At 45.8% G+C, this 22,318-nt stretch overlaps 1 protein-coding gene across 1 annotated transcript in view; it reads right to left on the reverse strand.

Annotated features, from left to right (window-relative positions):
• PSTPIP2 (proline-serine-threonine phosphatase interacting protein 2) overlaps positions 1-22,318 on the reverse strand; it is a 63,386-nt gene that overhangs the window by 11,311 nt on the left and 29,757 nt on the right. The window contains exons 3-6 of the mRNA XM_056138126.1: positions 17,958-18,035; positions 15,285-15,319; positions 9,294-9,400; positions 1,010-1,072 (exon numbers count right to left, since the gene is read on the reverse strand). Of these exons, the coding sequence (XP_055994101.1) occupies positions 1,010-1,072; positions 9,294-9,400; positions 15,285-15,319; positions 17,958-18,035 (283 nt within the window). The remainder of the gene's footprint in view (positions 1-1,009; positions 1,073-9,293; positions 9,401-15,284; positions 15,320-17,957; positions 18,036-22,318) is intronic.

Genomic DNA, 22,318 nt, shown 5'->3' on the forward strand with positions numbered 1-22,318 from the left:
GGAAAGCTTAAATCCAACAAGACAATATACTTCAATCAAACAATATACTTCTTTTTTATTTGATTTATTTCTATTTTGAGCCACACCTGGTAGTGCTCAGGGCACACTCCTGGTTCAAGGGGTCATACATGGTATTGGGGATCAAACCCAGGGTGCAAGACAAGTGCCTTACCCACTGTGCTTCTCTCTAGTCCCCCCACCCCATAAATGGTCTTGACCAAAAATTGGCGGGGAGGGGAGAGCAGGAGGGGGGAGAGGGAAGTGGCAGTTTGAGCCACACCCAACTATACTCAGGGACTAATTCTGGTTCTGTGTTCAGGGGTCACTCCTGGGTATGCTCAGGGGATCATGTGCAGTGCCAGGGTTTGAATCGAGGTGAGCTGCCTGCCAGATAACCCCCGTTATCTCTATGGGCCCTGAACTTCCTTTTGTGGTGCCAGGGTGCAGGGTGGTGCCCAGGGCCTCCCTCTTATGAACCATGCACTCTATCACTGAGCTGCACCCTAGCATAGCCAGCTGTTGGTTTTTTTTTTTAATCTTTCTGGAACCTGAGAAAGCACAGCATCACAGCACTTCCACACTGACCCTTTTCATGGCTTTCCAGGGAGCAGGGCCAGACCATACTGGTGGTGTTTTCTAAGTGTCTCCCGCAGTTACCAAAAGGTTGCTGCATACACATGTGCACAGAACATGAATTTTAGAAAAATGTGTCACCATTACCAAAAAGACTGTCACCGTCACTGTTCTTCCGTTGTTCATCAACTAGCTCGAGCGGGTCCAGTAACATTATGAGACTTGTTACTCTGTTTGGCATATCGAATATGTCACGGGTAGCTTGCCAGGCTTTGCCGTGTGGGCGAGATACTCTTGGTAGCTTGCTGGGCTCTCCAAGAGGGGCGGAGGAATTGAACTACGGTCAGTCATGTTGGCTGTGTGCAAGGCAAACGCCCTACCCACTGTGCTATTGCTCCAGCCCACCAAAAAGACAAACCAATAAAATGGTACTCACTTCCATAGTTTTCTTGAATTGAGAGTGCCTCTGCTTATGGGCAGCATCCATCGCAGCCTCTGTCTGTGAAGAGAACATATGTACAGTTGCTAATCAGGACGAGGCATGGGGCAGACCAGCTTCTTTTTAGGGCTAAGTGTACTCACACTAGCGATTCGCTCCCTGGGTCTTCACACTGCCCCAGGTAGGTCTTTGCTTGTGCCTGTCTCAAACACAGGGAGGCTGAGAGGCACAGAGGGGCCTGGGACAAGACTATTGGGTTCTGCCTCTGACGGGCACCAATGAGGTCCACCAGCCACCTTGGCAGCCTTTTCAGAAAATTTGAAACCCAGGTTTATTTAAAGAAGGGATTCAAGTTTATTTCCAGTTTACTTCAAGTTTTATTCCAAGAAGGAATTTCTTTTTCTCTTCTTGAAAGGTTTTGAAGTCACATCCAGCAGTGCTCCAGGATTACTCTTGGCTCAGGGAAAACTCCTAGAAATGTTCAGGGGACCATTTGGGGTATCAAAGATTGAACCCAGGTTGGCCATATGCCAGGCAAATGCCAAGCCCACTGTACTATCTCTCAGGCCCTTCAACTTCTGAGTGGGCTGAATGTCATCTACTTTCAACATTCCAGACATGGAAGATGCTCACGGTCCACTTGGGATTGAAGTGTAGGTGTGTTCTGATATATGTTCCCTTATAAGTTGAATTCACACCTGGCAGTGCTCAGGGTCTCTTACTGGCTCCGTTTTCAGGAATCACTTCTGACAGTGCTCAAGGAACTGTATGTAGTGCCAGGGATTGAATGCCTTACCCTGCTGTACTATCTCTCCAGCCTCAAAGCAAACTAATTCATACAAAATAATACTCTTCATTAGAATCTGACTCATCGGCTTGCTCCTAACCATACTCTAAACTACAGTTATCTATATGATAGCTCTGTAAAACCAAAGGGGCACATACTTTCCATGTGGGAGCTCCAGATTCAATCCCATTAACCACATACTTGCTGGGAATGGTCTCTGAGCACAGCCAGGTATGGCAAAAAGGGAGAAGTGGGGTACTGGGCAAGAGAACTATACAACGGGTAGGGCACTTGCCTTGGGTTTAATCCCCAGCACCACTTACAGTCCTCTGAGCACAGAGCCAGAAGTAATCCCTCAACACTGCTAGCTGTGGCCCAGAACACAACAAGAAAAAAAAAGGGGGGGACGGGGCATATAAAAGACAGGGCGAAACAATGATTCCAAATGAGCTATGACTTTGTTTTCGTACAAAGTCATGAAATGCAAAATACTAACATTGAAAATAATATTTAAATGTGATTTATCCCCTGGAATAAAATTTGTGTGTGTGTGTGTGTGTTACCACAACAAAAATGGTTGGGGCTGGGGACATAGCTCAGAGGGGCTGTAGCACGTGTTTCGCATGTAAACTGTCATAGGTCCCCCGAGAACTGGACTGGACCTAGCCCCAAGTACCCCCAAAATATAAATTGAAAAAAAATAACATGGTTAGATAAATAAATCAAGAGTTTAAAAGGGAAATAAAGAAAAAAAACTAAATTAATCAAGAGTTCTCTTTGATGAAAGAGTTCTCTCTCTCTTGGAAAAGTGGCATTTTTGGTTTTGTTCTTTAGGACTAAATTTTCTACTAAGGGTAGTATAGCAGTGGAGTGATAGAACAGCAGTTAGGGCATTTGCCTTGCATGTGGCCAACCTGGATTCAATTCCCAGCATTCTATATGGTCCCCTAAGCACTGCCAGGAGTAATTCCTGAGTGTATGAGCCAGGAGTAACCCCTGTGCATCATTGGGTATGACCCAAAAAGAAAAAAAAAATTCTACTAAGACCAAAGGAAATTTGGTTGTTTTGTTGTTAACCAACAGAAAATAATACAAAAGCACAGTTATCTCTGATGTTGGGTGGGGAGGAGAAAGAGGGAGGGGAAGGGAGGAAGATAAGTCTGATGACTTTGCAGTAAGTGGTTGAAACAGCTGCTCCATGATCTGTTTGCCTGTCGCCTATCCTCAGACTGTTTTCAGAAAACTGGAAGTGCCACCCTCTGTAACCCAGGAGGGTCCTTTCTTAGAAGACTTCTCTCTGCACAGTCAAAGGCAAATTCATGGTAACCCCAGTTTGGTTTTTGGTTCCCGTTTGTTTTATTTTTATTTACTGCTTTGCAGTGCCAGGGAACAAACCCTGGTAGCCCGCATACAACTCTTGCATGCACTTTAACCGCCGAGAGCCACATCCCCAACTAAATTCAGTTCTGTAACGTGCAGGCCTCCCTCTTGAGCCACTTCTCCTGCCCCTACAGTCCTGGCTAGGTTGAGATGGTGAAGGCAAGTGTGGGCACCAGAGGAAACAGTTGGCTGCCCACGTGCAGTGTGAGTTAGGCTGGGAAAGGAAGCGCAGGACCCTAAAACTCCTGTGAGTGTCTCCTAAGAGCCCTCCCTCCCTGCCACCTCCCCTCCTATGGTAATAGGTGCCCCCTCTCACCACCTTCACCTCTGCTGCCTTTCCCTCTGCTGGTTTGGATTCCCTGGCCACATTCTCCTGGTACGACCCAGCCCGGAGACCAGGTTAGGGATCTGCCCTGTCATTTCCCTGCCATCAGACTCCATCCTGTTGCTGTGTCCCATAAGCTTGGGGAGGGGCGGATGACCCTGTCCTCCATACTGTCCTCTACTCTTCAAAAAACAGCGGTAGACATGAGGACACCATCAGCTTCTGCCTAGTCATGGATCCTCAACCCTATTTACTAAAAGCGACCATTGGCTTTCTCGAGAAATGAAAACGGCCTCATTTCTAAGAAGTGAAAGACCGAAGTGTGCAGGTTTCAACCGGTAAAAATGAGAAGTTGGGCATGATGCTTCTTCCTCTGATGATTATTTTTCTTTAACGTAACAAGTCTTGTTCTGCAGATTAAGGAATTTGAGATTGCTGCTAGAGATCTTCAATCATACTTAATGATTGAGGAACAGAATATAGTGATGTACTTTCTAAACAGAAATTGTGGGTGACAGAGAGATATTGATATAGATATAGATATGTATAGTATATGTATAAATATGTATAGATATCTATATCTATATAAATATGTAGATAGATACAGTGGGTAAAGTGCTTGCTTTGCACATGCCCAATCTGGGTTTGGCTTTGATCTTCGACATCCCATATGGTCTCCTGAGTACTGTCAGGCGTATGACTTCAGAGACAGGAGTAACCCCTCAGCATTGCTGGGTATGGCCCAAAATAATAAACAAAAAATATTAAAAAAATAAACAAATTGTACCCATAATAAACTGTCTATTTATTTCAAATATATATCTAGGATACAGTATTGTTTCATAATTTACAATAGAAATACTTTACAAGAGTTTAATTAAACTGAAAAATTCAGAATAACTGCATCTTTTATTGTTCATTGGTTTTGTTTTGAGGCCTTACCTGGTAGTCAGCCTTTACTCTTGGTTGGTTCTGTGCTCAGGAATTACTCATGGTTGTAAGGAGTATATGGGGTATTAAGGATCAAACCTAGGTAGGCCACATGCAAGGCAAGCTTTTTACCCACTGTAGTATACGTCCACCCCCAAAACTGAATCTTTTCAATGTAACACTGAAAAAAAAGGTAATAATTCCACACTTATTTTCTTTGAAAAGAAAAAAACAAGAAAGAAAGTGTGACCTGGTGTGTCATATAAATGTTGCTTTAGTTGCAGTAGTCAAAATTCAAAGTTCAAGAAATACAGGAAAGAATATAAAGATATCCCTGAGGTACTTGGTTGAGCGAGGTGGGTGGGAGGGGGTGGAAGGGAGATAGCTCAAAAGACAGCAGAGCATGGGGTTTGGTCCTAGCCAGTCCCCAGAATTTTCAGGAGTGTTCTGCCACCTCCCCCCTCCCCACAACACACACACACTACACACATACAAAGTCAATTGTTTTTTTGTAGAGTTCTCAGCTGGACTGAAGGTCACCCAGGAGTGGCTCCTGGACCCCCTAAAAACTTTGGATTTGATGATAGATTTTTAAAAGTAAAGTTTATTTATATACTAAGAATTAAATGACATGTTCACATAATGAACAAATATACTGCAAACAACAACATTTTCGAATGTGGAGCCAAAAAAGAACCAAAACAACCACTAATCCTTCCGGGGTGGGGTGGGGGGGTAACAACCAAAGTTTGATGTTTTATTCTTTGGCTAGGTGGGGAGTGGGGGTGGATTGCGCCACAACCAGGTGTGCTTACCTCTGGCTCTGTGCTCAGGGCTCTCTCCTGGAGGGTTGGGGAACCATACGTGGTGCTAGAGATTGAACCTGGGTCCAACATGTACAAGGCAAGTGCCCTCCCACTGTACTATCTCTCTGGCCTCAAGTTTGGTTATTTTTAGAGAATACAGAATCAGAACTTGTGACAGAAGCAATTGGGAATCACTTTGTAATTTTCAAAGAAACCTAGGGAGGAATTATTCTATTGTCTCGAGCTCAGGATATAGGGAAGTTGAGAGAGGGAGGACTGTGGAGCGGGGCCCCTGATTGCCTAACTCTGTGACTCCACACCGCCTGCTAGCAGCAGGATTCCTTCCTGGCCAAGTGTGTGCATCGGGGGAAGTTTGGGAAGCCTTGCAAAATCAGTGAAACTCCCTGAACTGATTTTATTGCACAAGGGCGCCTAGGAGCAAGAGGAAACGATGCTCCTCCCTGCTTTGTGGAAACCCCATGTACAGAGGAGATGCTGGTTATCTAAGGCAGTGTTTCTCACCCAGGGGCCATTTGGATATTCCAAGGAGGCCACAGGTGCAAATGGCCTAAATGGAGCTGGTGGGGTAGGGGTGGGGGTGGGGCGGTAGGAGGGAAACTAAGGACACTGGTGGTGGAAAATGTACACTGGTAAAGGGATGGGTGTTGGAACATTATATAACTGAAATCCAATCACGAACAACTTTGTAATTGTGTATTCACTGTGATTCAATAAAAATAATAACAATTTTAAAATAAATAAGAAAATAAGAAAAGAATAATAATGAAAAACGGGAAATTATCTACTGGGTTAAAATAGGGGGGAAAAAAAGAAAAGAAAAACACATCTCTTCTGTTGAGTTCTCCAGGGAAATGATATCTTGATCATTTGAAATATATAATATAAACTTATTTTTTCTGATGGGTATTAAAATATCATATGTGTGTGATGTGTATGTAAGCACTTATGCATAAATTATAAGAATATGTATGTGTTTAAATACATATATATGCTGGTAGAAAACAGAAGATCATTTGAGTTTGCATAAATAATGAGATAAAATAGATACATAAATTTAAAAAAATGGAGGACCAGGACTTAAGACCAGGGAACCAACTGGTAGGGAGGTGGGGAAGGAGGGGGGAGTACACAAGGAAGGAAACAAAGTGGGAAGTAGATGACAGAAAAAGTCTAGAAACACTCATGTGAGGCTCTGTCCTTCAGCATGTGTAGAAGACCAGTCCATTAAAAATTTCCCGGTGGCCCACTAAAATCCCCACCCCACCCCCACCCCATCACGTGGTGGCTCCATGATGCCAAGCTACAGTGAGTTTTGTTTCAGTCTTGGCGATTCTGCAAAAACATTTCTCCTGTTTTCCCCAGTCCACAGGTGCAAGCAAGGCAGAAGAGCACTGGTCTAGGGGATCTGCTTCTGAAAAACTCATTGCTCTCGAGGACAAGGCCAGGCTGGAGACATCAGCCCAAACAGACTCAGACCCTCCCGTGGGGTCACACACATAATATTCCCACTCTGATTTTTCTTTATTTTATTTTATTTTTTTGGCATTTTGGGTCACATCCGGCGATGCACAGGGGTTACTCACGGCTTTCCACTCAGGAATTATTTCTGGCGGTGCTCAGGGGGCCATATGGGATGCTGGGGATCAAAACCAGACTGGCCACGTACAAGGCAAATGCCCTACCTGTTGTGCTATCGCCCCAGCCCCAATATTCCCACTCTGAGAAGACTGTCTAGGCCAGCTGCAGCCCTCAGAGCTGGGAGATAAAGCCTGCAAGTCTGTGTAAGAGCACCGGTTACAGAGCCTCTCCATGCTGACACTGCTTGCTGTTTGCAGAGGCTGTGTGCTTGCTGGCAAGCAGGCAGCCTGAAGGACTGGCTGGAGGATTCTGGCAGGGGCCGCTGTGCAGCTGCAGGTGCCCCAGGACTGACTGTTAGCAGGGCTGACTGTTAGCGGGAGGCAGTCCTCTTCCTCAGAGCTGGGAGGAGGTCCCACCGAGCAGTGAGAAGAGCAAAGGGTGTGTGCCTGGCCAGCTAAAGAGCTGAATCTGCCCTGGGGATCCCTGAAGGAACAGGAACGGGGTCACTCACCACATCTAAGACTCAACCTCAAATGCCAAGTGTCCCTCCCCCATCCTTCCTGCAGGCTAGCACTGCACATAGAACCACAAAGCTGCTGTGACTTCATTCTGGGTACAATCAATCTAACTGGACTCCCCCAGCTGACTGATAAAATAGCACCTGCAATGCCCAAGGAATGGTGAAACATGGGAAAGAATTTCTCAAGCCCACACACAGCTATATGAGACACCAAACAGGAAAAACTTTTCGCCCACGTAAAGACTCCAACCTTGGATACAAAAACTTCAAAAGAGAGACAGACAATACAGTAAATAGGGTTCTTGCTTTGCACGTTGCTGACTCAGGTCCAATGCCTGGCACCACATATAGTCTCCCAAGCCCCACCAGGAGTGATCCCTTAGCACTGAGCCAGGAGTAAGCTCTGAATACTGCTAGATGTGACCTCCCCCCCAAACAGATCAATTTTAAAACAATTTTTAACTCCTAACGGGCCTTAATTGTGTCTGCCAGGGCAACCGGAATATATAGATCTTTCACAAACAAAACCGAAGGATATCAGAATAGTGTCTGGTCTGACCAAAGTTAACACTTCCCTCGACATCTAGATTTATGGTTTCTCGATCCTTCTAACTTCCCAAATGTGGGCCATTTTTAGGAACCCTTGCCACCTTTATGCTCATGTCTCTCATTATGATTAACAAGAATAAATTCCACCCATGAAAAAAACATAGAGGTACCATCACCTTTGAAGATGAAAAGGAGTTGATCTCTCAAGGCCTCAGTCTCATCACACGGTCCTCCCGTTGTTCATCGATTTGCTCGAGCGGGCCCAGTAACGTCTCCATCGTGAGACTTGTTGTTACTGTGTTTGGCATATCGAGTACGTCACGGGGAGCTTGCCAGGCTTTGCTGTGCGGGCGAAATACTCTCGGTAGCTTGCTGGGCTCTCCGAGGGGGGTGGAGGAATCGAACTCTGGGTCGGCCCTGTTGGCTGCGTGCAAGGCACCTACCCGCTGTGCTATTGCTCCAGCCCTTGACAGGCATATTTAAAGAAAATTTTAAGTTAAAAATATTTTATAACCTGGATAGATAGAAAGGGTCGGAATTTTTTGTTTATTAATTTATGGGCTGGAGCGATAGCATAGCAGGTAAGGCGTTTGCCTTGCACGTGGCCAACCCGGGTTCGATTCCTCCGCCCCTCTTGGAGAGCCCAGCAAGCTACCGAAAGTATCCACCCGCACGGCAGAGCCCAGCAAGCTCCCCGTGGTATATTCGGCATGCCAAAAACAGTAACAAGTCTCACAATGGAGACATTACTGGAGCCCGCTCGAGCAAATTGATGAACAACGGGAGGACAGTGCTACAGTGCTAATTTATTTTGGGGCCATATCTGTGATGATCTGAGGTTATTATCCCCTGAGTGCTTGGGGGGCCTCCTGACTACAAAATACACGCTCCAGTTCTTAGAGCCCTTTCCCCAGTTCCCCATGCATAAAATAAGGGAGAAGGTAGATGATACGAAAATCTCCAATCTTTCTTTGATTGACTGGAGAAACTTTCTTTCATTTCTTACTTTTTCTGGCCACCTTACCCAAAAAGGAGAGTATGGCCCAGGAGCCCCTCCAGCTTGTATAGTATAGCGCCTGCTAAAGACAAAGACATTGTCATGGTGGCCTCTTCCTTGTCCTCTCCCCCTCCCCACTGCCAAGTCAATAAATAGAAAAAAAAAAACAGGAAGACAAAACTCAGGAGGCCTGTTTCCCCCTTTCCAAATTTTGAAGCACAGCTGGAGATACAAAAAAAGAAAAAAGGCACTTCTAACCCCTGGGTAGTGCCAAGAGTTGAAACAGGACTGCGTGGGGTGCAGAGGACACAGAGGCATAGCCGGGGCAGGGGTGGGCCACCAGCAAATGAGCAGAAGCGCCACCTGGCTGACCACGCACCACACCTACCTTCTTCCGCTGGAGCTTTTGCTTTTCCCTGAATTCTTCCATCTTCTTGGCCTCTTCCCTCAGAGTCTGTGCAAGGTGGATGTGACATTGCGCCACGTTGTCTAGTTCTGGAAAAGGAATTTTTTAAACGCCAACAATGAGTCAGGGCTACCCTTGGTTGAATTTCAACGTGCAAAACCACACAAAAAATGTTAAACCTGTCCGGGACACCAGAGTAAGTGCTAAAATGGACATATGTGGACAACAACATTGATTGAGTCCCTCTGTGACCCCGCCACGGCCCTGGCCACCAAGACCAAGCTAGAACCCCACCTGCCTCCCACCAGAGCTAACTGTGCAGAGAAAGAGCCAAAACCATAGCAAATAGAGTCCTCGTGAGCGAAGACATTACTGAACCCAGCACAACTTCAAATGGATCCTAACAGATAAACATTTAAGTCTGTTCTAAAATGTAAAATAATAAAGCTAAAGAGAAAATTTCTGTGGTGACCAAGCACCACATATGTGGGACTGGGGCTCACAGGGCATTTAAAAATGGATTAAGACTAGACCTGAGTGACAATACATAGGAAGGGCATTTGCCTTGCATGCAGTCAACCCGGCTTCGATCCCCAGATCCCATATGGTCCCCCGAGCCCCACCAGGAGCAATTCCTGAATGCAGAGCCAGAAGTAATACCCAAGAATCACTGGGTTGAGTAAGAAATAAAAATGGGGGACTGGAGTGATAGCACAGCAGGTAGGGCATTTGCCTTGCATGCGGCCGACCCGGGTTCGATTCCCAGCATCCCATATGAGCACCTCCAGGGGTAATTCCTGAGTGCAGAGCCAGGAGTAACCCCTGTGCATCTCTGGGTGTGACCCAAAAAGCCAAAAAAAAAAAGAAATAAAAATGGGAAAATGGGTTAAAGGATGTGGAACTTGGGGGGGGGGATAATACAGCAGGTAAGGCACTTGCCTTGAATGCTCCCCATATGGTCCCTTGAGCCCTGCCCAGAGTAAGTCCTGAGCATAGCTGGGTTTGACCCAAAAACAAACAAAAGAAATTGAAGTTTAGAACTGGGGAAAGGGCTCAAAGGATTGGAGCATGTGTTTTGTATGCAGGAGACACCACCCCTCCCCAAGCACTCAGGAGATAACCTCAGTTCATCACAGATGTGGCCCAAAAATAAATTAATAAATAAAAAATTCCAACCCTTTCTATCTCTCCAGGCTATAAAATTTTTTTGACTTTTTTTTTTGCGGGGGGTCACACCCGGCGATGCTCAGGGATTACTCCTGGCTCTGCACTCAGGAATCACTCCTGGCGGTGCTCGGGGACCATATGGGATGCTGGGAATTGAACCCGGGTCGGCCGCGTGCAAGGCAAACACCCTACCCGCTGTACTATTGCTCCAGCCCCCTCCAGGCTAAAACATCTTTTTTTTTACTTTTTAACATGATTTTTATTTTTTTATTTTTTTTATTAGTGAAACACCATGAAGTACACTTATAGACTTATAAATTTTTGTGCTTGGGTTTCAGTTATACAATGATCAAGTACCCATCCCTCCACCAGTGCCCATCCTCCCCCACCACGGGTCCTAGCATCCCTCCCACCCCCCATCCCCCCCGCCCCGTCCCATCCTGCCGCTGTGGCAGGGCATTCCTCCCTGTTCTCTCTCTCTTCTTTTGGGTACTGTGTTTTGCCAGAGAGGCATTGAGTGGCAGTCATGTTTGATCTATAGACCACTTTTAGCATGTCTCTCCCACCCTGGGAGGGTCTTCACAACACCCTTTATTTGGTGCTATCTTCTCTATCTGAGCTTCCTTCTCACCTAGCACATGTGGCTGGCCTTCAAGTTATGGAGCAAAATTCCTGGTACTAATCTGAGCCCTTCCTGGGTGTTAGTCTCCCGTTTTGTTGCTTTATGTTCCCCAGATGAATGCAATCTTTCTGTGTCTATCCCGCTCTTTCTGACTCATTTCGCTTAACATGATACTTTCCATGTAGTACCACTTGTATGTAAATTTCATAACTTCATCTTTTTTAACAGCTACATAGTACTCCATTTTGTAAATGTACCAAAGCTTCTTTAACCAGTCATCTGTTCTCGGGCACTCAGGTTTTTTCCAGATTCTGGCTATTGTAAAGAGTGCTGCAATGAACAAACAATTGCAGATGTCACTTCGACTATACATTTTTGCCTCTCTGGGATATATTCCCAGGAGTGCTATAGCTGGGTCAAATGGGAGATCGAATTCTAATTTTTTGAGAATCGTCCATACTGTTTTCCAAAAGGGTTGGACCAGCCTGCATTCCCACCAGCAGTGAAGGAGGGTCCCTTTCTCGCCACATCCGCGCCAGCACCTGTTGCTTTTGTTCTTGTGGATGTGGGCCAGTCTCTGTGGTGTGAAATGATATCTCATTGTTGCTAAAACATTTTTTTAACTTAAAAAAAATTTTAATATGCCTGTTAAGGTGGCAAGTGGTAGTGGCGGGGAGGAAGACAACTTAGGAACACTGATGGAGGGAAGCCAACACTGGTAGTAGAATTGGTGCTAGAACATTTTATGGTTAAAACTCAACTGGAGCCAAAGAGATAATGGGTAGGGCACTTGCCTTGAATGAGGCCAAACAACCCAGGTTCGATCCCTGGTATCCTATATTGTCCCCTGAGCACGGCAGGAGTAATTCCTGAGCATGACTGGGTGTGACAACAAAAAATTAAAATAAATAAATATAACTAAACTATCAATAATTTTGCATGTTAATAGTTTCTTTAATAAAACCTTTTAAAATTAAATCTTTTAAATAATCTAAATTTTAAAATGTGCTAAAGTTTAAATCCCGTGTAATCCCATTAGCGGCCAAGACTCAGAGACTATAAAATCCAGCTCCCGGACGAGACCAGTGCAGTCTCCTGCCCCTGCGTTTGGCTGTTCCTCGCCGGGGTCCCTTGGAGGGGAGCGGGTTGAGCTTTCCTCCCCACCCCGACCAGGGCTCCGGCAGCCGAAGACCTCCAGGACCAGCCACCACCATGCCGAGACCTCTCTCCGCACACATGAAGGTACTGGCAGAGGGACAAAGCCACGCGGGTTCCGGGGTCGAGATCTCTAAGCCTACTCGGATTGGAGTCGAGCATCCTCCACCCAGATCCTCCAAATTCCAGTAGGCGGGGGTCACACCCACCACCTGGCCCCCTGGCGCTGTGTAATCCCATCAGCGGCCAAGACTCAGAGACTATAAAATCCAGCTCCTGGAACCGCGCGGCCGCAAATGCAGCCGCGCGACATCTTATCAAGACATCTTTTTATGACATCTTATTATCTCATTCCTACTTGGACAAACTTGCAGGCTATCGAATGTAGCCTGCCCACAAGGCAGAGTCTGGCAAACTCCCCGTGGCGTACCAAATATGACAAATACCAGTAACAATGATGGGTCTCATTCTCCTAAAGAGCCTTGAATATAATCTCAGGGCTAGGATGAAAGAGACGTTACTGGGGCCTGCTCGAGGCAATCGACAAATAACAGGATGATGAAATGAAAATGAAAAAAATGAAAAGTTTAAATGGACACCAGGCTCTTGAAATTTTGTCTTGAAACACTTGAAAAAGGAATCAGAAGGATATATCACCTTGGTTAAGGCACTTAATTTATATAACACTGTTCTGGGTTTGATCCCTGGCACCACATATGACCCCTTGAGCACCAACAGAAGTAATTCCTGAGCACAGACCCAGGAGTAAGCCTTAAACACAGTCACATGTGGCCCAAGAACTATTGAAAAAAAATGAAAAATTTTAAAACCCAGAAGTAAAATGATTGTTTGCCTTTCAGTTTGGCCACACTTCAAAAGTGTGAAAAATCTTGGTGTTGGTGATCCTGGGGAATATAGCAATACTAGAGGGAGTAAATCAGTACACTCTTTCTAGAAGAAATTCAGCATTGTGTAGGGGCACTCTAGGTGGTGCTCAGGGGACCATGTGGTGCTTCAAGAACCAATCATGTGGGATGGGCAGTGAACTCAGATGCCTGTATGCAAGCTGGACTCCAGCCCCATGAGTCATTACCTCCACCCCCTGAAATTAGAAATATCTAATGTAAAAGAATGAGGAAAAAAATAATGAGGCAGATCTATATGAATTGCAATAACTACGATATATTAAGTAAAAACAATAAACCTATAGAGGTCAAGAATATGACTCAGTGGAGGGCACGTGCCTTGCATGTGTGAGGCCCTGGGGTCAACTTCTAGTTCCAAAAAGTCCACCTAGCACCACTCAGTGTGGCTCAAAAACAAACAAAGCAAATTTAAAGAGAGAAGTATAATCTCATTTATATAAATACTAATGTCTATTTTGTGTGAATGTCTGCAACTAAGAGAGACTGTTAAGGAAAATAATTGCTAAGGGTCGGAGAGATACATACAGAAATAGCGAAGTGATTAAATGTTGATATATACCAAATATATATATACCAAATACCAGTAACAATGATGGGTCTCATTCTCCTAACCCTGAAAAAGCCTTGAATATGGCACTTTAAAAAAAAAAAAATCTCATGGCTAGGACGAAGAAGACGTTACTGGCACCTGCTCGAGGCAATCGACGAACAACAGGGTGGTCGTGATCGTCGTCATGATGATTTTTCATTTAAAAACACTACCATAGTATCATCCTATCTAGTTATATGAATCTGTATTTAACTGCATAAGAATATCTGAGTATATATTTACCCATACTGCTTTCACTAAGAAGCGTAAACTTGGTGTTTAATACCATCATTACAGTTAGCTGTTTCATTTGACTCTTAAGGACAAAGATATATTTTTAGGTAAATTATCTTAATAAGGGCTGGAGCAATAGCACAGCGGGTAGGGCATTTGCCTTGCAAGTGGCCAACACGGCCAACCCAAGTTCGATTCCTCCGCCCCTCTCGGAGAGTCCAGCAAGCTACCAGAGTATCTCGCCCACACGGCAAAGCCTGGCAAGCTACCCGTGATGTATTCGATGTGCCAAACACATTAACAAGTCTCACAATGGAGACATTACTGTGCCCGCTCGAGCAAATCGATGAACAGCGGGAGGACAGTGACAGTGATCTTAATAAGAAGAAAGTAAAACTATTTGGAAAGGAAGGAGAAAACAAGCAAATTGGCAGGCAGGGGAGTGCGTGTGGTAAAGCATATGCTTCAAATGTTTGAAACTTGGATTTGATCACTGGTACTGTGCTTGCACATGTCACACACACTCACACACACACACACACACACACACACACACACACTATCCTATATTGTCCCCTGAGCACTGCAGCAGTAATTCAGAAAACTTGTTCAGAAAACAAGTACATTAACTGCAGGCATATATGTTTAGGGGACCCCTGAAGTTCTCATGAACTGCACTGTGTGTTTCACTGATGAGGTGAAGAAGTGAGAAGACCCTTGCATAGAAAAGTTTAGGTAAATTTTTCTTGCTCTAACATTCGCCACAGTCTAGGACCATTCGATCAGTGATGGAAACATTCAGCAATGGTCATATGTTCATACATGAAAATCATTCTTAAGATGACTGGATGTGGGTTCTATACTTTGACCACACCCAGTAGTGCCCAGGGGCTATTCCTAGCTCAATTCCTGGGGGGCATAAGGAGAACAGGCAGTGCCAAGGATCCCAGTTAGAGCTCAACAAGAAAGAATAGCCTTGGCACCAGAAGTTCCCGAAGTCCTTCCTGGACCAGCAGCCCCTGCACACTCTGCGGATGACCATACCCAGCAAGCTGTCTGCGTAGTTCACCTCCAGGTGATTGAGGGGTGGGCCTGGCCTGGAGAGGTGAGCAGAGGGGGTGCAGGGGTCTGCCAGCCACCTCCACACAACACGATCCCTTATATCAGAGATGCTCTCCCCTTTCCTCCCACCTAATTTGAGATTGCTGTGCAAAGAAATACCCGCCTGTGATGACAGACACAGACATGTCAATGACAGTCAATTATACAGAATCACTTACGCTGCTTGAAGACTTCCAGGGCCCGCTTCAGGGTGCTAAAAACAAACATAGAATTTCAGTTTCAGAAATGGGAAGTAGTGTCTTAACAAGGAAGCCAGGAGTGATCCCTAAGCACAGAGCCAGGAGTAAATACCAAGCACAATTGAGTATGGAGAGAAAATGAGAGGGAGAGGAAGAGGAAGAGGAAGAGGGAGAGGGAGAGGGAGAGGGAGAGGAAAAGGGAGAGAAAGAGAGGGAGACGGAGAAGGAGGGCAGGGGAGGGGAGGAAGAGATGGCCCAAAGGGCCTGAGAACATGCTTTCCAGTCCAGCCCTTTGAACTACCCCCAACCAAAACCAAAAGAAAATATGCTAACTGGGACTGGTTGTCCTGTGTCTGAAGAGAACACATATTTTAGGGTTGTGTAATGATCTTTTCAATATCTTCCAATGTTCTCTCCCTCCTCAATGATACAAAACTTGCAGAAGCCAGACTGAGACGAATGTGTGTGAGAGCAACTCGCATGCTTGTGTATATGTGTGTTCATGTATGTGAATGAGTATTTGAGCATATTAGTAGAGAAGAGGAAGTGCAGTACCCACCTCATCTGTGTCTCTGAGAAAGGCAAAGACTGCAGGGTGTCAGGGAAGCAGTGTGCAGGTCAGCATGGGAGGCGACTGGTTCTGCAGGCACCCACCAACACATGCCCAAACTATTTCTCCCAAACCTCCCTCAGCCAGCATGTGTAGAACTCTCCACGTGAGTCTAGCGGCTCTGAAACTCGCAAGATCCACTGCATAATGGAAACATGGAAGCTTGCTTATGGATTATTGAGGATTCCAAGGCAGCAGCAGCAGCAGAGAGCAAGAAATCAGCCACAACTCCATTCTAAGCAGAAGCCCCTCTGCTGGGCATGAAGCCCACCCTTTGAGTGAGGAGTATGAGCACCACTAGACACCATGGCACCTTCATGCACCTTCCTGGAATAAAGGAAGGAGTCACTGAAAGCTCAAAGTGGCAGAGGGAACTACAAAGGGGTGCAAAGATATTCTCATGTAGTTACTGTGAACTATATATATAATATATATAGTAATATATAGTATATATACTGAGTATATATAGTATATGTACTATATGTAGTATATATACTGAGTATGGGGAAAAGGGAGCTCAAATAGAGAAAGGAGCACCAAATAAAGGGTGTTGGGAGGATCCTCCCAGGATGGGAGAAGCATGCTGAAAGTAGGCTATAGACCAAACATGATTGCCACTCAATGCCTCTTTTGCAAACCACAACACCCAAAAGGAGAGAGAGAACAAAAGAGAATACCCTGCCACAGAGGCAGGGTGGGATGGGGGGATGAGGGGTGGGAGGGATACTGGGACCCGTGGTGGTGGAAAATGGGCACTGGTGGAGATATCGGTGTTTGATCATTGTATAATTGAAACCCAAGCACAAAAATTTGTAAATCTACAACTGTACCTCATGGTGTCTCACTAATAAAAATTAAAAATATATATATACTATATAAAATATATATTATATACTATAGTATATATAGTATGTATATATAGTTCACAGTAACTGCATGAGAATATCTTTGCACCCCCTTGTAGTATATGTATATGTATATATGTACATAGATGTTTCTATATAGGTTGAAGGCTGGCTATTAAGTTTCTCATGTGAACTTATGATACCCTGCCTCATGAAAGAACACACATAGCAAAGTCTTTATTGGAGCAATACTATAGCAGGTAGGGTACTTGCCTTACATGTGGCTGATCAGGGTTCAATCCTCGGTACCCCATATAGATTCTCCAAGCACTGCCAGGAATGATCCCTGAGCACAGAGCCAGGAGTAAACCCTGCACACAGCCAAGTATAACTCAAAAATAAATCATCAATTTTTAATTAAGAAAAGGTCTTTAAGGGGATGGAGTAATAGCACAGTAGGTAGGGCATTTGCCTGCACAAGCATTCCATATGGTCCCCTGAGCACCCAGAAGTAATTCTTGAGTGCGTGAGCCAGAAGTAACCCTTGTGCATCTCTGGATGTGACCCAAAAAGAAAAAAAAGAAAAAGAATAAAAGAAAAGGTGTTTAAGAAAAACTGAGGGAAAAAAACATGAGCAATGGCTTCACAGTTCACAAACTTTTTTTGCATTTTTTTTCAAACTGGAAAAAAAGGGTGGGGGGAGAGCTGGAGCGATAGCACAGTGGGTAGGGCGCACTGCATGCCGCCAACCCGGGTTCAATTCCCAGCATCCCACATGGTCCCCTGAGCACCGCCAGGAGTAATTCCTGAGTTCATGAGCCAAGTGTAATCCCTGTGCGTTGCTGGGTGTGACCCAGAAAGAAAAAAAACTGCAAGGTAAAAAAATATAGATTTGGAGAGGTTTCTTTGGTTTAAAGACCATATTTGGTAGTTTTCAGGCTATCCTCCTGGGTCTGTGCTCAAGGGTCACTACTGGCAATGCCTGGGGTACCAAACCGGGTGCTGCTGGGGATCAAACTGGTGTCAGCTGCATGTAAGACAAGTGCTCTCTCCCTCCTGCACTATCTCTCCAGCCCCAATAATAAACTTTTTTTTCACCTATCACATTGCATCACTGGCCAACCAGGTTGGCTGGAGCAATGGGGGTTCCCCGAAAGAATCAGCATCCCTGGCCGCCAGAAAGACAGAGGCACCTACTTGATCTCCGACTGTCCACACGCCTTCTTCCTGCAGAGGTTAAGCAGATCTTTGCCATACTTTTCTTCAATTGACGCCCTAAAGGGGACAGAAGAGAATGTCTGAGTGCTTCCCAGAGCTGATGCAGTGACACATGGCGCTCCCATGAAGGAGCTGCATCATGCCAAGTAGATGCTCAACTATAACACTGCGTCTAAGATATGAAATACTCTCTGTGGAACAGGGAAGAACTGGAGAAGACCAAGTCCTTCCATCTCTCTTAGGGGTCTCCTCGAGCTCAGAGTGTTAGTGTAGGCATGACTGCAGAAGTCAGTCTGGCCCCCAGAGCTGTGCAGGATAGCACAGCTGCAGTCTAAGGAAAGGGGTAGAGATGCAATGATATATAATATAGTCACTGTCACTGTCCCCCCATTGTTCATCGATTTGCACAAGCGGGTCCAGAAACATTGTGAGACTTGTTACTGTGTTTGGCATATCGAATATGTCATGGGTAGCTTGCCAGGCTTTGCCATGCAGGCGAGATACTCTCGGTAGTTTTCCAGGCTCTCTGAGAGGATATAATATAATAAAGCATATTCACATAGACTAGTGTACTACAGACAATAGAGTCATATATAGGACTACATTATACTAAATATACTGGATATTAATATATCTGGGCTGGAGCGATAGACCAGCGGGTAGGGCGTTCGCCTTACAAGCGGCCAACATGGCCGACCCGAGTTCAATTCCTCCGCCCCTCTCGGAGAGCCCGGCAAGCTACCGAGAGTATTCGATATGCCAGACACAGTAACAACAAAGTCTCCAATGGAGACGTTACTGGGCCCGCTCGAGCAAATCGACGATTAATATATCTACTAAAGAGGAATAAAAGATATTTTCCTCAAATGCTGCACTTCTGTACCTCCGCTCCTCCTCTTCTTCCTTCTTCTCCAAGAGAAGCTACAGCTTCCCACTCATAGTCAATTCAAATACACAAACTGGACCCCCAAGAGGAAGATGTAAGTCTAAAGCCTGAGACTGTTGTGTCTCACAGAAACTTCTGGTTGATCCTTGCTGAAATTTAGTCTAGGGTGTTGTAACAATAGTACAACAGGTAGTGCATTTGCCTTGCACATGGCCAACCTGGATTGATTCTCAGCATCCCAGATGGTCCCTCTGAGCACTGCCAGGAGTAATTCCTGAGTGCAGAGCCAGGAGTAACTCCTGCGCAGGGCCAGTGTGACCCCCCCCAAAAAAACCCCTAAATTCATTCTGTTGAAAGCACTGACATTGCCATAGTTGTCTCTTCTCTATCCTAGTGGCCTTCTCCCCCAGCACTTGAGTCCCCCCGGCCCTTGTTTCTACTGTCCTTGGGTATTAGTCTCATACTATGGTTTTTATATCCCACAAATGAGTGCAGTCATTCTATGTCTGTCTCTCTCCTTCTGACTCATTTCATTCAGCATGATACTCTCCATGCCCATACATTTATAAGCGAATGTCATGATTTCATTTTTCCTAACAGCTGCATAGTATTCTATTGTGTAGATGTACCATAGTTTCTTTAACCAGTCGTCTGTTCTGGGGACTCAAGTTGTTTCTAGATTCTGGCTATTGTGAATAGTGTTGCAACTGTATATCTCACAGTGATTCAGTTTTAAAAAATTAAAATAAAAAAAAGCATTAATAGCCTCTTTCTCCCACACTTCCCCCTTCCCACTGCTGTGTGTCACTATCCTATGTTGCGCTCCAGCCCCAACCTTGTCAAACCCAAGCTATTAGCCTAAGGACATCAGACTCCTGAGTCCCAACTTCTTTCTTCAAAGTAAAGGAATGCACAGTAAGTGAACATAGCTTCACTGCAAAGATTCAAGCAACATTACATGGAACAAAACTCAAAAGTCCCCCATCCTGCCTTTCCCATCCTCACTGTTCACCCCCATTGAAAGCCATTGCTAAATTTCGTTTATTTTTTGGTTAGGGGGCCACACCTGGCAGTGCTCAGGACTTACTATGGCTCAGTGATCAGGGCTTACTCCTGGCTCTGTACTCAGGGATCACTCCTGGTGATGGTCAGGAGATCAAAAATGGGATCAAACTGGGATTGACCCCCCCCCCGCCCCTGTACTATCTCCACGGCCCCAAGGTTGGTCCGTTTCAGCTGTTCAACATGAGGCCCTCAGCTCTGTTGCACTCTTGTTTATGTGGTTTGACTTCATTTGTGTTTCTAACACACTGTTTTCACCAACCCTCCTCCCACCCCCATGATTCATTTATTCATGGGTTTTATTTCCTCATGATGACCACTCCCCACCTGCCCCACGATGCTGATGTTGCCACCATGCCTGTCTGTGGCGCTTGCACATTTATCTGGGGTGCTGATGGGGGTCTCCTGGCACATGGTTGTGGTGCTCACACTCTTGGTCACAATGCTCACCCCCTAACTCTGTGCCCTGGAGATGCTCATGTGATCATATGTTATGTCAGGGATAACATATGATCACCAGCAGCATCAAGACAAGTGCCTTAATCCTTATATTATCTATCCAGCCCATATTTCTGCTGTTTTAAGCCACAGGCTTTGTCCTAGGAGACTTGTGCAGCTTAGAAAGACCAGGTTGGTTGGCTGCAGAGTACTGATGCCCAGGGGAATCAGTCATTCCCACCTCAGCCTACCAACCACCAGATCGTTGGGACAATAGCTGATCACTGCAAGGACCCCAGAATGACAGTGGTCACAACAGCAAGCTGGCCAGGCCCGACAAACGAGCCACAGGACTCTCCAGGGAAGAGAACTAAGAGCTGGGGAATGCCCAGATCAGAGGTGTAGCCACTCACTACAAGTCCTGTAGAGTTCCGGGGTGCAGGGATCTGCAAGCACACCCCTCCTCCCTCCCTGTTGCAGCACAGTTAAGGGAAATGAACAGGCTGTCAGGTTCCTGGGGGGTGGGGTGGGAAACCCTTACAAAATACTGCCACCCTTCTTTAGCAAACCATTGGGTAAAGTGGGAACATTACCTGGTGTGAAGTTAAGGGAAGTCCAGGCTTCTCTACTGAATGATTTTATAATCCTGGGGAAGTGATTTCGACATTCCCTACTACCTGAGTGCCCATTGAGTGCAAACTCAATTAGGTAACACATGCAAAATACATGGCAGACAGTATCAGGTAAACTTTCAGTACATGGCAGCTATAAACTGAATCTCCTGACTCACCCTGAGGTACCATCTGCTCATACAAGGAGCTCTATATGCAATGCCTGACCCACCTGCGTTCCCAGGGACAGCACTGTGCTCCCAGTAACAAGGTGGGCTTGGTTGAGCTGTTGTTGTTGCTGTCAGTTGTGAGAGCCACTCCTGGTGGTGCCCAAGCTTGAACTCAGAGTCTCACATGTGCATGTCATGTGCTCTACCATTTGAATCCCAGCTTTGAACCCAAGATAGGCTTATTTTAATAGAGAGCAGTAGAAGATGGCATGCTGGGGTATTATGTATAATGCTTCCTTTGAAGAAAGAAATAAGGGTCAGAGCAATAGCACAGTGGGGGGGGCACTTGCCTAGCATACAGCCAACCAGAGTTCGGTCCCTGGCATCCCATATGGTCTCTCAATCCCTGCCCGGAAAAATCCCTGAGTAAGCCCTGAGTAAGGCCAGGAGTAAGCCCGGAGCACCGGTGGGTGTGACCAAAATAACCAGAAAGAAAGAAAGAGGAATCTGTTTAGACTGGCTTGCAAGGATGTGGAAAATTGGCCTGGCCTGGTTTGGAGAAGAAAGGCTATTTTGTTTGGTTAGGTTTTTTTGTTGGGGGAGGGGTTGGTTTTGGGCCACACCTGCCTGAGCTCAGGGCTCACTCCTGGCTCTGTACTCATGGGTCATTCTTGGCAATTCTCAGAAGACCATATAGGGTGGCAAGGATCCAACCCCAGTTGGCCACATGCAAGCAAGAACCCTACCGCCGTACTATCTCTCCAGCTGGAAAAGGCTATTTGGGGGTGAGGGATTGTGGAGCAAAGGGCAGAGACCCCCCGAAAATCCTGCTCACTACAAAACCTGTAGGGTTGACTGGAAGAGTGAGCTATCATGAACAGCCTGTATGAGGCAGGAGGACAGGGAGGGAGGGTTCCTCACTGTGCTGGGCATATGCCCGTCTTCCTTCCCTCCCTCCCCCAGAAAGCCACCTGCCCTTCTGCCCGGAGTGGCTGAGTCATCTGGGTGACATGTCCCTGGAGCACTTCTGGATCCTGTTGCCTTTAGGTGCCCTGGCAAAGGAGACTTATCCACCTCCTTGACAGAGCCACATGGAAAGAACGTTACTTTGAGCAATGGTTGACAAGAGACTACTTCCAGGACCTGTGTTAACCTCTGTGTTACGGGAATAAA

Source organism: Sorex fumeus, unplaced genomic scaffold, assembly GCF_029834395.1.
Source record: "Sorex fumeus unplaced genomic scaffold, SorFum_2.1 ptg000128l, whole genome shotgun sequence".
NCBI classification, from domain to species: domain Eukaryota; kingdom Metazoa; phylum Chordata; class Mammalia; order Eulipotyphla; family Soricidae; genus Sorex; species Sorex fumeus.